At 43.8% G+C, this 14479-nt stretch overlaps 1 protein-coding gene and 1 long non-coding RNA gene across 5 annotated transcripts; one reads left to right on the top strand and one right to left on the bottom strand.

The window, feature by feature from the left end:
* Positions 1 to 4504: 4504 nt before the first annotated feature.
* LOC136482423 (uncharacterized) lies at positions 4505 to 7469 on the bottom strand. 4 transcript variants are annotated; one of them, XM_066479634.1, is made up of 5 exons: positions 6723 to 7469; positions 5699 to 5810; positions 5401 to 5630; positions 5137 to 5334; positions 4505 to 5064 (listed from the first exon to the last, which is right to left on the bottom strand). In XM_066479634.1, exons 3-5 carry the CDS (start codon positions 5518 to 5520, stop codon positions 4777 to 4779), a joined length of 606 nt encoding a protein of 201 aa, XP_066335731.1. In that variant the 5' UTR covers positions 5521 to 5630; positions 5699 to 5810; positions 6723 to 7469; the 3' UTR covers positions 4505 to 4776. The 4 variants fall into 4 exon arrangements, 1 of the variants encoding a protein (XP_066335731.1); XR_010765072.1 differs by having other exon boundaries at positions 4505 to 5334; positions 6846 to 7469; XR_010765070.1 differs by having other exon boundaries at positions 4505 to 5334.
* Positions 7470 to 7889: 420 nt separating this feature from the next.
* LOC136482422 (uncharacterized) lies at positions 7890 to 8868 on the top strand. Its single transcript, XR_010765069.1, has 3 exons — positions 7890 to 8389; positions 8477 to 8545; positions 8836 to 8868. It is a non-coding gene; the product is annotated as an uncharacterized lncRNA (long non-coding RNA).
* Positions 8869 to 14479: the final 5611 nt, after the last annotated feature.

The raw sequence follows: 14479 nt of genomic DNA on the forward strand, positions 1-14479 counted from the left end.
GACTACTGGTAATCTATCAAACGCCCTCTCCTATCCTGGCTTGGAGGATCGAATTCAATATCCTGAAAGGATCGGTTAGGACAGCTAGCAAGAAAATTCGCCAAGTAATTTCTCCAAAAAGAGAATGAAGGGATTACCTCACTGTCAGAAGCAAATTCCCCGTCTAGAGCTATGCACAGAGGATAGACCGGCCCATAGAAGAGATGGGAGTGCCATTCTTGCCACCAGGAGTCAAAGAGATTGGAAGAAAAGCTGGCCCTGACCCAGTCATGCAAGGAAAAAGAAGGAAGGTCTGATCCGAATTGGAAGACCCTAGACGTTTCTAGCACATCACTGATATCTTCCCTCGGCTTTAGGGTGTTCTTGAAGAACAGACAAGGGGGGAGTTGACCGAAGCCGAACTGACGGGCCGCAAATGAAGGATTGTAAAACTCATAGGTTGGGGGATTGTCTGAGATGGAGGAGCCTTTAATCATTTTACCACGACCATGACGAAATTCGGCTGCAAGGACACAGGGCTTAATAAAAGAATTGAAGATCGCAACCTTTGTTTCGTCCGAACAGCAGGATTCAAATCGGAAGCTGAAAGGAAAAATCAGTTCATCCTCCTCATTATAAGGTAGCCAGGTCAGGACGGCCGCATCAAACCCTCTGTAAAATTTTTTGAAGAGGTGGCCAACATCGGAGTTGATTATTATGGCCGATGCAGCCTCGCCATAGTTCGTACACCGTCGAGTTCTTCCTTCTTTGCCTCTATATTCCTCACCAAAATTAGAGGTGTGAAAGCTCAAGTCTCTGAGGTCAGGCTTTACAGTCTTGTGCATGTACAAATTGAGCCACAATTGTATCAGCCACCAAGGACCACTGATAGTCTGTATCGGCTCATTCTTCAGTAATTGGGCAGTCACCTGGTACATCAGATGATAAGCAGCTCCTAGCAGATATTTTCCGAGAGGGATATTCTTGCCTAATGCTAGGTGCTCCATCATGAGTTTGTGATTGTAGGTTGGACCACAAGATGACCCGCAAAAAAATGAATCTTTCCAACCACATGTTCAAAAAGGCCACGTATTCCCTTTCACTGACAGCTGGTCCATCTTCAATATGATTCAGAATGTAACTTGCCCATCCGGTACAGTATGTAATTTTGGCCAATCTCTTGGAACCGACACTCAAATACTCATAAGGTTGTACCGATCCAGTAATCCTAAGGCCGGTCAGCATGTATACGTCGGCCAGAGTGATGGTCATTGGGCCGTGACCGAAAATGAAAGCATTCAGAGCATTAGACCAGAAATAAGAAGCAGAGATCAAAAGTGAATCATTTCTCTCCATTTCAGACAACGAAAGTGGTAAGCATTGATTCAGATCATAAAGCTTCCAGTCTCCACCTTTTTCGCTGATACCCTATAGAACAAATCTCTACATCCCTTGGGTGCGTTAGGCCAGTTTCGGAAGGAAGTTTTGTTCCAGGATGATGAATCCACTATAGATTGTTTAAAAGGGGTCTGATTGGTTTCTTGGCGGATAAAATCGGACGGATCATAATCACCCATAGGCCCGAGAAAGTAAGCATTAGGGACGGCAGCTGATGGAATCAGGATCTCATTCCTCATTTCCTAGAAATCGGATTAAATAAATTCAAGAAGAAAGGAGATATGGGGTGGTGGCTGATACTCAGAAAATGGAGAACTAAGGGACATACCTCAGGGACGTGGTCGATGGTCGCCATCGCGGTCGAAAACTGGTTTAGATCTGGCAAAGATCGCTTGGACGGTGGCTCGCTGGAACAGGTGATCTGCTAGGGTTCGAGGCCTCGGCGATGATGGCGTCGGCTGTTGAAGTTGGCTTAAGAAGAAGGAAGAAGGCGAACAGGCCGAGTAAGTTACAAAATATACTGTTGGGATGTTATATAGAACTCGGGCCAGGGAGTCGGGAGTCGCGCATATATATCGGATGGTGCAGTTGCAGCATGGTAAACCAGTGAACCAGAATTTCAGGATAAAATCATTTTATCCCAAAATTGGAGGGCATGTGTTTACACAAAAATTTGGGAAAAGAGCGCGGGAACTCATAGGCTTCCAGAATTATGCAAATCAAGGAGTCGATAAAGTAAAGATTGATATCTACTAGATCGAATGCAACACTGGATCCATTCTCTTTGAATGATGTCAGCAGATAACGATCACATGATATGATTGGCGCCAAGAAAATGCATATCGGACTCTACAAAAGGGGAAAGATTAGAGTCCAAGTTAACTTAAGATAGGAATATTTCCTTCATACCAAAGAATTGTATTAAGTCATACTCGAGTAGAATTCATTTTTAGGCTCCAGGTATAAATACCAAACCCCGACTATTGTAAAGGAAGGAATCAATCAAATACAAAGTCAATTACTTTTTTCGGCTCCGGCCACCCCTTAGGAGTAGTAGTAGAGTAGATCTCGGTGAGTTCTTCAGCGAGTACAGCTGCGTCGATCTGGTCGACCTCCACTACTTGTCTGTAAGTACCATCATGGTTTATACCTCTGTTTGTATGGCTGCATCGATCCGGTCGACCCCCACTGCGACTCTGGTATAGGCTAGTTATCGATTCTTGTCTAATTCAAGTATGGCCTATGTGATTCTGCCTCACACCCCACTGCTTGAATTAGATCAAGGTCAAGTTATCGGCTCTACCTTAGTATGGCAGTCTTTGGTAGATTCATTAAGTTATCGATATTGCTTATTGCTTTCATTGTTCATCTAATTACAGTAATATCACTCTGCCCGATTGAGATTGATCTGGATCGGCCTTATATCCTGTTTAACTCATCGTTTGCTAATCTAAAACTTATCTAATCTATATCTTAAGCGATGAGTTATGTTTTTATCGGCTGTTTTGTGTCAATCTTAATCGTGCATAGCGTGCGGTTAAGGCATGTTCGATCTTGAGTAGATCTATTAGTTAATGAAAATCGTTCCATGGCCCATCATCACGGCCTATGGGATTCTGCCTCTCACCCCACTGTTGGCACTGTGGAGTGGGGATCGTTAGTTAGTAGACCCGTTCCTAAGAAGGCATGACCTTAACTATGCGCTACGCCTGAATTGGCTGTTTAGCCGATATCGAATGCTTCCACGAACAGTTCATATTACGAGATCATGGAAGTAGAGATAAGTTGAAAGATGCGTTAGCCCCATGATCTTGTTATCGTATTATGGCCTGCAAGATTCTGCCTCATGCCCCACTGATATTAGTAATGAGTTAGGGTTGTCGAGTCTATCGTTGTTTCTACGGCCAGCATGATTCTGCCTCATGTCTCACTTGTCATGGCGATAGATGAGATCTAACAAGTTCATTAGATTTATCTTTATTAAATGGTTAAGAGATGTTGAGTTGTTTCTTTAAACAAAAGGAGTTCGGTTACTTGTAATCATTGGCTCAACATAGACCAATCATCATTGATATCTTATTGTCATTGATTAATATTTTGCTTAATTAACGTTTATCCTAAATGATAATCAATCCTTCTTATATAACCGTATGAGCTTTAATCGATTTATTCTTGTGAACATGCTGGGATCGGCTATTTAGTCGATTTCCTCTCATATCGGCTCTCAGAGCCGCACATTCAGGACTGTCTGGCAACACCGGCACATTCCTCCCTTAATTACTGATAAGCTTTCTCTCCTTGTCAATTGCAGGGTCAAATTGACTGGCACGTCTCGGGAGGATTGCGCAGGATCGTCCACCCTTGCGCTGAAGCCAGGTGGATCTGCTCCATCGAGCGGACCCTTCCGGCTTGCTGCGTGTGTCCTCGGCACGGAGGCGAAAATTTTGTGTCGACACCGACTAAGATTAAGGTACATCCGCTTATATCATACAAATATGTCATTTTATTGTTCATCACGTTTATCCCTTTTACGACGTCAGGTTATTCTAATGGCCGATTGTATCTTAATCCTAGTTTTATATAGTGTGTTTTTAGTATTTTGTTCTAATATAAATAGATTTGACAGCTGATGATTATGAATCTCTTATGAATGATGATTTGGGAGAATTAAATTATCATCAGCTACATGCACTTGAACCTAATGGAAAATATCCGAAGAAGTTTTACCCTAGCGTATGGGTTGATACTTGAAAGACGATTGATCCTGCATCAGCTAGGTAATAGCCGATACCACATGGTATCACCTTTAGAGGTAAAAAAAGAGAGAGTAAAAAAGAAAAAATGAAATGATGATGGTAATCATAAAAGCCGATGTGATATACATCGCCTATAGAGCAAATAATATTACACAAAGAAACATTGTTTGTCATTGAGCATCATGAAGTTTGACAACCGGATAAAGTACAAGTTTTACAATGATCCCAGGGTTTTCTGGATTGTGTTCACCGCACGCAGGCGGATCTGATCAATTTCATCAATCAGCCGATCATCATCTTCTGTGGTGCCTGGGATCGGCTTGATGCTTTGGTGCAAGGCGCAAGTTTGACGAATTTTGAGGGCCATTTCTTCTTTGATCTTGCCAACGGTTTCTGGGAGATGATTCAGTTTGTGCTCCTGTTCGTTGATAGCGATCCGGACATGTTCCAACTCCTTTAGAAGCTGGGCCTCTCTGATTCTAAGCTGATTGATTTCCGGATTGATCTGGGCTGGGGCCTCTCCGAGGGTGTCGATTCATTTCTTCAACTCTATGACTTCTTGCCGACCGGTATCTCTTTGATTGATCATATCTTGTTGAGCGGATCGGTCGGCCAAGTGTTGTTGTGCTTGTAGAACTTGGAGTTAATGGCACTCGATGAAAGCTGCAGGAATGATGGCCGATTTGAGCTCAGGAGTTAGTTGCCTTCTGATGGATTGAAGGATATTGCGGATCGGCCCAGCATCTTGAACTAGTTCAACTATATTCTTATTTAGGAAAACCAGCATTTCTTGTAGCGTATTTTTCACTTCATCGGCTAAGGATGTCTCCATTGTCTGTTGAGCCGATGTGCTTGAAGAACTTGCTTCATCTTCGGCCAAGAAATCTTCAATGTCAAAGGAGAAGAGACTATCGGGTGGAGAATCTTGAGCCTGCAAGATTAAAGACAAAATTAGGAACAAATTGTTAAGATTAACATAAAATGCTGAGGTAAAGAGAGATACTTGTTTTAGTTGGTTTTCTTGCTGAGCAGAAGGCATGATGGCCGATGAGCCTGATATAGGCATCTGGGGAATCGTCTCATTGGCCGAGGGTGGCACATCTGGAGCAAAAAGACCGCCGGCCGATGAAGTGATAGGCAAAGCTTGATCTTCAATTCTCTGGACTGTCAACGTCTGGATGTCGGGAGCTGGAGCAGAGGTCTAAAGGAAAACTTTGATCAGTACGGACAGAATATAAAAGCCAATTTATGCAGGAAGATGAATTACCTGAGCAATTTCAGCCGATGATGGTATCCCAAGAGCGGCTGATAATGAAGAGCCAAGGGTGCGCTTCTTGGTGGTGGTCTTGATGGTAAGCTTATGCTTCTTGGACGCCGGCCCTTGCATTAAATCAGTTACAGTAGGTGCATCATCCCGATAATGGGAGAGGCCGATGGTGGAGCGTACTATATCGACTGATTATTCCTGCTCGTGGAGGACGGCTGCACATCAGCATCCTGTGAAGAAGCCAATTAGGTATTGTTTAAAGATAACATTAGTAAATCGGTTGATGGAGATTTCTTACCTTGTCACCAGATTCACCGTAATCGGCATCCAATCGCTGACAGAAAGTCTTGGAAGCTTGACAGAAAAGGTGTCTCTTCCAATCTGACCACCATTGGCTGAACAGTTTGGAGCTGAGTACACCATATAGCCACCGTATCAGTTTGATTGGTGGAAATGCCAATGCAAGAGTATGCTAAGATAGAACTAATTGGGTTGCATACTACTACAAATACTGACAGATCAACAAATGAACTACTGGCTGCACCAACAGACAGAGGAGACACAAAATAGTGAAATACTACTAATACACTAATACAGTCTAGAAAAGTAAATTAGTACCAGGGACTGAAATTTGATTTCATCTTTGCTTACACATAATAGCAGACTCTGCATAGTTGTGCGTGTGGTAATCAGTTGGGAGGAAATTAGCTCTAGAAAAGTAATTGTCTTACAGGCGTCCTGCTACAAGAGAGTATTTTTTAAACGTATGTATGAAAGAAAGAGAAACACTCTGAAATTACTTTTATTGAGTTCATTTCTCTAATAGTAGCAATTTTCTTATAGAGCTCCTTTCTCTACAATTAATTGTCTTATAATAGTCAGGACACTAGCTAGTAGTAAAACTCTAGTTTAAATTATCAATACAATGTCTACATTCCCACGCCACCTTGCTTGTACCACCAGATACAAAAGATTTGCATTAGTACGATAGTTATGTGAATGCACAATATTTAAAATTACTATTAACAAATGATAAATATTACTACTAGACATGGTGTGCACTGCAAAGTAGGCGTGGTGTAAAATGATTATAGTGGAAAGAAAATACTGACAATTACTACTAATAAACGATAAATAAGTACAATAGTTGTTCTAATGATACTATGAACTAGTAGACACCTGATTGGTGGTTTCTCACAACTACTACTAATAAGCAACGAAAAATATTGATCCATTGCAGTATTAAAAAAGGGATTCAGGTAGTAACGTTTTCTCATCATAGCAGTATATGCAAACAATATTACTACCAAAAGTCAAATTACCAGTAGCCGCTGGGCGCCACTGGATGAGTGAAGACGCCACCGCTGCCACCACCGGCACCAAGGAGAGGCCACCGCCATCACAGGGAGGCCGCCGCCGTCGGAGTTGGGGTGGGGGAGGGTTACCTCCTCCGTTGTCGAGGTCGGGGTTGGGGAGGGCTGCCGTGTTCGCCATAGCCACCTGCTTCCCGTGCTTGAGATCCATGGGGGTGAGGAACTGCCGCCGGCTGAGAGTAGGGGCCCACCGGCGGCAGAGAGAAGGGGGCCACCAGATCCCGTACGGGGGAGGAGGCCACCGTCGCCATTGGGTGCAGATCTCACCCTCCACCGGACGACGCTCCGCCCAAGCTCCATGGCAGCCGCGGGGAAACGGGCCGGTGGCCAACCCCGCTTGCACCCTCGATCTGGATCTGGGAGGTGTCGTAGTCACCCTTGCCATTGGTGAAGAGAGGCGCCGCCGGCCCTGGGCGAAGGGGCTCGCCGTTGCCGTTGGCGTACAGAGGCGCCGCCGGCCATGGTTGAAGGGGCTCGCTGCTGCTAATGGTCGCTGGGGAGGGGGCGCCGCCATCGATGAAGTAGGGGTCGGGAGGAATCGCCATCGCTAGATGCGACTGGCCTCTAGACACGATCCCGCCGCCAGTGTGCCGTAGGGCCACCTCCGCCAGTGTGCCGCTGGTAGTGCGGAAGCCCGACGCCGCCGGTCATCATCCGCCCGTGGAAAAGTCGCCGCCGCCGCAACCTGAATCGGGAAGGGAGAGAATAAATGGGAGGAATGGCAAAAGTAGGGTTAGATGGTGCTTTTATATGGGATCATTGACATTTACGGTTGCGGCACAGATAATGTCGCTGTAGGTAGGTTATGGTTGGTGGTAATTTTGCGGTTGGGCGCGTGAATCGTTATGGTTGCGGGGATTCGTATGAATGCGGGCCACGACGCGCGGTGCTCAATAGCAAATATATACTCCCTCCATATAGGAAATAAAAGTCGTTTAGGACATGATTATGCTTACTAAGGTGTCATTAATTAAGTGGTATTTTTCCATGTTTACCCTTATTAAATACGTCTGTGGGTGACTCCTAGACGAGAATGATTCGTAGCTGGACTGGTCAGGTGGGTGGGACTTGAGGCTTGCGGGCAGGGTTCGACTCCCTTGGCCGGCGTTTTTTTGTTTTAACAAGATTTTGCATGGGTCTGTGGAAAAATTGCATGGCACTGTGAACGTGCGGGTGGGATGGTTTGGCGCGTCGGTAGGCTGGTTTGGGCGCGTTATCTTCGATTTTGGCCGCTGTCGCTCTCGTTTTCTTTGTTTGCTGCTATTTTTTTCGCGTTTGCTTCGTTGGCGCTCACGGCATTTCAATTCTGGCGCGCACGAGTACAACGCTTGGAGTCCTGCTTATTCTATTTAAGACGCTTCGACGCTTGGAGTCCGACGCTTGCATCTACTACTTGCACGCCTAGCTTCTTCCTTGCACGCCTAGCTAGCTTGCCTGCTTCTTAGCTTGTTGCTATCCTATACGACATGGCTTAGCTCTTGTTCATCTACTTCTTCCACTCTACGGCACAATGGCTAATTTCCTTCCTACGTTTGATCTCAACGTTCGATTAGAAGACGATGACGACGGCGACGTTGCATTTGATCTCAACGACCCTCCGTTGGAACATGACAACGGTATTACTTGTTCGTCTCTTGTCCATTTTCTACCGTGCTATCTCTTCCTCTCAATCGTTTCTCATATCAAAAGGACTATTGTTACAGGATTTGATTTAAACTTGCCGCTAGATGAATTTGGTGCAGTCGATTTCAATTATCTACAAAATCTCGATGGTACGTTATTTTTTCCATATTATTTAAAATATGCACATGCCGTGGCTATTACTATTATGCACATGCCGTGACAAATAGATGAATGTGCTTGTTTTTCTCACTATAAATAGAACATGTTGCCGAACAATAGTGCTTGTTTTTTCACTATAAATAGAACATGCCGTGACTAGTAGAAGAATGTGTTTGTTTTTTTCACTATAAATAGAACATGTTGCCGACCAAGAGTTCTTGTTTTTTTCACTATAAACAGAACATGTTGCCGACAACTAATGCTTGTTTCCTTTTAACAGAACCTGCTGGGGAAAACCCCATCGTGCAAGAACAAGAGCAAGAACCCAACCGGAGGAAAGATATGACTGAAAAGCTCCGACAACAAGTTTACCAAGCTTTGTTGACTAGAAGCAATAATGGTACACTACACAAGAAAGATACTGCATTTGTTGCTGCTCAATTTGGCCTTCACATTCGGTCAGTTCAGCGTGTTTGGAAACGTGGTAAAACACAGCTTAAAAGCAATGTCCCGGTTGTGATTTCTAGTCTAAAGAAGGGTAGAGTTGGCCGTAAAGCAATTCCTGTTGATTTAGAAGCATTGCGTAACATTCCTCTAAAGGAAAGAATGACTATAGAGGATGTGTGCGCCAAACTAAACATGAGCAAATGGAAAATTCAAAGGTACTTGAAAAAAGGATTGATTAGGCGCCACTCTAGTAGCATCAAACCATATCTCACTCAAGCTAACAAGAGGTCTAGGTTACAGTGGTGTGTTGACATGGTTAATAGGGAATTGCTTGATGATCCAAGGTTCAAGGAGTTTTTTGACTTTGTGTTCATTGATGAGAAATGGTTCTACCTATCTCAAAAATCTGAAAGCTATTATTTGCTACCCGAAGAAGATGATCCCCATCGGACTTGTAAGAATAAGAACTACATCCCTAGGCTCATGTTCTTGTGTGTTTGCGCTCGGCCAAGGTTTAGGGATGGGAATTGTATTTTTGATGGTAGGATTGGTTGTTTTCCACTTGTTCGTTATGAACCAGCTCAGAGAGGTAATGAGAGAACCGGCCGTGTCCGTGGAGACATGGTTATGAAGCCCATTACTTCGATCACTAGAGAAGTGATTAGAGATTTTATGATCAACCAAGTGTTGCCTGCCATTCGAGCTAAGTGGCCAAGAGAGGATGTGGGCAAACCAATCTTCATTCAACAGGACAATGCACCTTCCCACTTAAAATTGGATGATCCGGATTTTTGTGAGGCCGCTAAGCTAGGAGGATTCGATATTCGCCTAATATGTCAACCACCAAACTCTCCGGATTTCAACATTCTTGACTTGGGTTTTTTTCGAGCTATACAAGCAATTCAATATAAGAAGAATGCAAAAACAATAGAGGCTCTAGTTCCAGCCGTGCAAGAGGTAATTTGCCCAAATTGTTCACACATGTTTCAATGTTTTCTTCCACAAAAAATTTGCCCATTCATTCATTTCTTGCACACTTGTTTTGTAGGCATTCATGGAGTACTCGAGCCGCAAAGCAAACCGAATATTTCTAACACTACAAGGTGTTTTGATGGAAGCTATGAAGAAGAAAGGTTGCAACAACTTCAAGATACCTCACATGAAAAAAGAAACATTGGGAAGAGAAGAACGTCTGCCAACTTGCATCCCTTGTGATCCATCATTGCTACATGAAGCTGAGGCTACTCTTGCTGCATGAAAAAATTAGAATGATGCTAGTTAGCTTAAGTAGTAGAGTCATTCTCTTGTAACAATTAATTAGAACTAAATTTAGCCTGTGCTACTCTTGCTGCATGTAACAATCAAACCATATCTTACCGATGCTTTGGCATCATCCTTTCTCGGCAGCAACCAACCGTAATGCTCGATGAAAAGGTCGCAGTCCACCTTGACGCGGCCGGCAATGGCGTCACTCATGTAGTCCGCGTGGACGAGACCGCAGCGACGGCATGGCCTGAACCGCGAGTGTGCACGATTCCATGCTTCGCGGTCCTCATGGACAAGACCGCAGCGACCGCAAAGAAAAGCGCCCGGCGGCAAGGAATCCGGCACGATGGAGTCCGTCGCGATGGAGTTGGGCGCCATCTGCAAGTCCGGCATGGAGTCCGTCGTGATGGACTCGGCCTCCTTGGCCTCCGCCACCGTCGCGATGGAGTTCAGCGTGATGGAATCGGGCGCCATCTGCAACTCCGGCGTGATGGAGTCCGGCACCGCCTCCATCTGCGAGTCCGGCACCACCTCCATCTCCAAGTCCGGCGTGACGACCTCCTCCGGTTCCTGCGACTCCGGCGGGATGACCTCCAGCGACTCCGGCGTGATGACCTCCGCAGCGACTCCAGCGCGATCTCCTGCGACTCCTCCGCACCCGTGCCGCCAGACTCCACGACGAGCACCACCTGCGCCGCCGAACTCCATGGCAAACCTAAACACTAAGCCGCGGACGAGCGTGAGAAAGCGAGGGCGAAGGCGAGCAGCACCTGCGCGAGGGCGGCGCGTGTTTACTGCCTTGACGCGAGCGACAAAGCGGGCGGCGAGCGTGCTGGGAGTACTCCGTATTAACGAAGCGGGCGGCGAGCGTGCTGGGCATCGAACGGAGAACCAGCGGGCGCGCGGAACAAAGCGTCGCCAGGGGCAAACGCGTCCAAAACCAGCCCCTCAAGCCAGAACGACTTCCTTTTGCATGGATGTAGCGTCGCCCAGAACGACTTTTATTTCCTATATGGAGGGAGTATATAGACATGTAATAAATAAATGATAAGCAATTTATCCTTTTATTTGAGCACGATTATATTATTTGAGTAAAGACTTGCTACTAGCGGTAGTTATCTATTGATTATTTATTTATAGCCAACGCACTTGGATGGGACAGAGTGCAGCCGCTGCGATTCAAACCAGCAAACCTCTATCCTCACGTTCAGTCCCCCGCCACCGCACTGCACAGTCACATGCGATTGCTTACATGATGTTATCTATTTATACTAATATATACGAATCTGGTAATCAATAATTTAACTTGTAAACAATCTTAAATGTGAAAAATTTCAACTATAAAGTTTTAGATCACATCGATCACTACAGCTTTGATGTAGAACATGTCTCCATCCAAGGTCATTTGAAAAATTCAAAACCTGAGAACTTAATTATATATTTGGAATCCTAAATGATCTCAAACAAAAAATTTATCAACTACAAAGTTTTAGATCTCACCGAAATCTACAATTTTGATATAAAATTTGTCTTCATGTGACTTTATTTGAAAAACATATGAATTTCTTTGTGCGGCAATTATTTTTAAGGATGGTTGACTTAGTTAACCACCCTTGAAAATCGATTTTTAGGGACGGTAGACTTAACAAAACTACCCCTAGAAATCATCCATTTTCAGAGATGGTTGACATAATCAACTGTCCCTGAAAATCTTATTTCCAGGGGGTGATTCTTTTAAACCGACCTTGAAAATTGATTTTCAGCAATGGTTCATTAGCTACAGTGCTCTCCGCAAAGGTTACGAGCAGTTTCCTAAGTCACCCGTCTCTATTAGAAATGGGAGCCATCTGTAAAAATGATTTTTGTACTAGTGATTTAAATAGTTAGAAAGATGTAGATCATGCCAAGCTTTATAATTTTGATATAAAGTTTGTGTCCATCTAATTTCATGTGAAATTGTTATGAATTATTTTGATATAATTATAAGAGACTACATATTATTTGAGCCCAATGAGTTAAAACCACCTAAGGGGTAGATCAAACGACTGTCGGTCAAGGGGTAAAGTAGATACATCACTAAACTTCAGGGGGTTATATGAACTTTTTCCTATCATAGAACGGCCAATGACCTTCAAATTTAATGTTCTCAAAGTTGAGTAGTTTCTTCTCTCTTTATCACCCTGTAGGATCTGATGAGCTTGATCAAGTGCTACAATGCATGATCTAGTGAAGAATCTTCGCTATTTTCTCTTCATTTGAACTCTTTAAGGATCATGTACCCTACGCATTGTCATGTATGGTTTTTGTGAATTAGCTTGTGCGTTAAAATGTGCTAGAAAGGTTTATAAGGATGCAAGCTCCAAGTTTGGTTAAGATCTAAGCACAAATGAATTAGTTGATCAAAAGGCAGTACATCTGCATAATACATTCACCAAATTGGTGTGGTGAAGAGAAGAACCACCTGACATATCTTTCGGTGAACATCAGTAAGGGTGACAAGTCTAAAGACCATATCGAATAGTGCAACAGACGATACATGATACATTGGAGTCCCTGGCAGATTGTTCAATGATCATGAGTAGTGTGGCCAAAGGTTCACCACCGGAGATGGATTTTCTCCCGTCAGCCCAAACTATCCGTCAGGGACCCAGAACCATCCCCCACGTGCCTGTTGTACCGTCCGGGAAAGTTGTCGCTACCGTCACGGGTGCTCCTTCCGTGCTCTAGATTTGGACTACCACACACCGCAGATGCGTTTCCATGAGATCTGCAGAGTGTGTTGGCTGTTGGTAGGGCCTCGACGTCTGGACGAACACTGTTGCTGTTCTCCACTGAAGTGCAGAGGCAGCGCAAAGATCCATCTCATCGTCTTCTACACATCCAGCCACGAATCCTCGTCTTCCGCTGCCACCCAGGTACCACCAATTCTGTTCTTATGCTGAAAGCGATTTTTTTTTAACTGAAGCAAATTCGTTTTCCCTTTCAACCACACAGATCTGAAGTTTCATCAGCAATCCAAGTCCATCTCCCTGCTCCGTGATTCCAGGTACTCGTAACACTGTCACCCCAATTGCTTGTGGAGAACTTCGTTTTTTTTAGGCCTGAAGCAAATTGTGCTGTGTATGTACACAAGTGGGAGAGGTGAACCATGGTCTGAGAGAAATTTTCTCAAGCGTCCATTGACGACCTGGGATTTGAGCTACTGACTGTGTAGATGGTTAGATCTCCCTTTGATTTTTTTTTCTGTACTGTGTAACCATTTCAACAAGTTCAGGTTGCACACTGCATGCACCATGATAGTATTAATCTCACTATCTGAAGCAAACTGTGATAGTATTAATCTGACTATCTGAAGCAAACTGTGGTACTTGTACAGAAGGTGGCGAAGCATACTCCTGACTCATTTGTTTGAGCTCCAACCATCGACCTCATATTTGTCCAAGTGAAGCTGACATCTACTTCCAGCCTAATCTTAAATTATACACATTTTGAATAGCTGGTAGGTTTTTCCTATGTAATATATTGCCTTATGTAACTGATAACTGTGATGGCATTCTTCCCCTCATTAAAAATTTGAGACTTTTAGCTGTTCAATACTTATTTTAGCATTACACAATTTGAATTGGAGAAAACATTATGTGAACTGCTTGTGTGTGATTAACAGCTTGTCACTACTGGTTGTTTAGTTGGTCTATTGAACTGGGAGTTACTATATATTTAGTGATAAGCATTTCTTGCAATGAACCTTCCATAATCCAAAAGTATTATAAATTAGCTAAAGAAGATGATGCTGAATCCTATGGTGAAGACTGTTATGAAGACGAGGATTCTAAAAAATGCTTCTTCCTTTTTTCTGAAAATTATTGTACTAATGTTTAAGTCTTAGTTCTATCCTAATCTGGACTCAGTGCTATGTATCTTTTGTGTGCTGCTATGTATCCTAATCCTAATCTAGACTCAGTGCTATGGATGCAGTCTTTTTTTATTTGCTGCTTGTGCAGTCTTTTTTATCTGCTGCTTGTACTGTTATATTTAACATATGTATGCAGTCTTTTTTTCTGCTGCTTGTACTGTTATATTTAACATATATATGCAGTCTTCTTTTTCTACTGCTTGTACTGTTGCATTTAAAAGTCTGCTACTGACATTATGTTGCAACATGTTATGTACAGGAGATGCAGTCCTTCAATCATCGGACGGATAGGTTGACC

Source organism: Miscanthus floridulus, chromosome 9 (genome assembly GCF_019320115.1).
Source record: "Miscanthus floridulus cultivar M001 chromosome 9, ASM1932011v1, whole genome shotgun sequence".
NCBI lineage: Eukaryota > Viridiplantae > Streptophyta > Magnoliopsida > Poales > Poaceae > Miscanthus > Miscanthus floridulus.

What these genes read in the sequence shown, in the direction of transcription:
- LOC136482423 (XM_066479634.1), bottom strand. Translation starts at nt 5,520, where the DNA reads ATGCAAGGGCCGGCGTCCAAGAAGCATAAGCTTACCATCAAGACCACC. An exon ending in CATCGGCTGAAATTGCTCAG is followed by an intron (nt 5,335 to 5,400) that starts GTAATTCATCTT and finishes GTTTTCCTTTAG; the next exon opens with ACCTCTGCTCCAGCTCCCGA. An exon ending in AAGAAAACCAACTAAAACAA is followed by an intron (nt 5,065 to 5,136) that starts GTATCTCTCTTT and finishes TTAATCTTGCAG; the next exon opens with GCTCAAGATTCTCCACCCGA.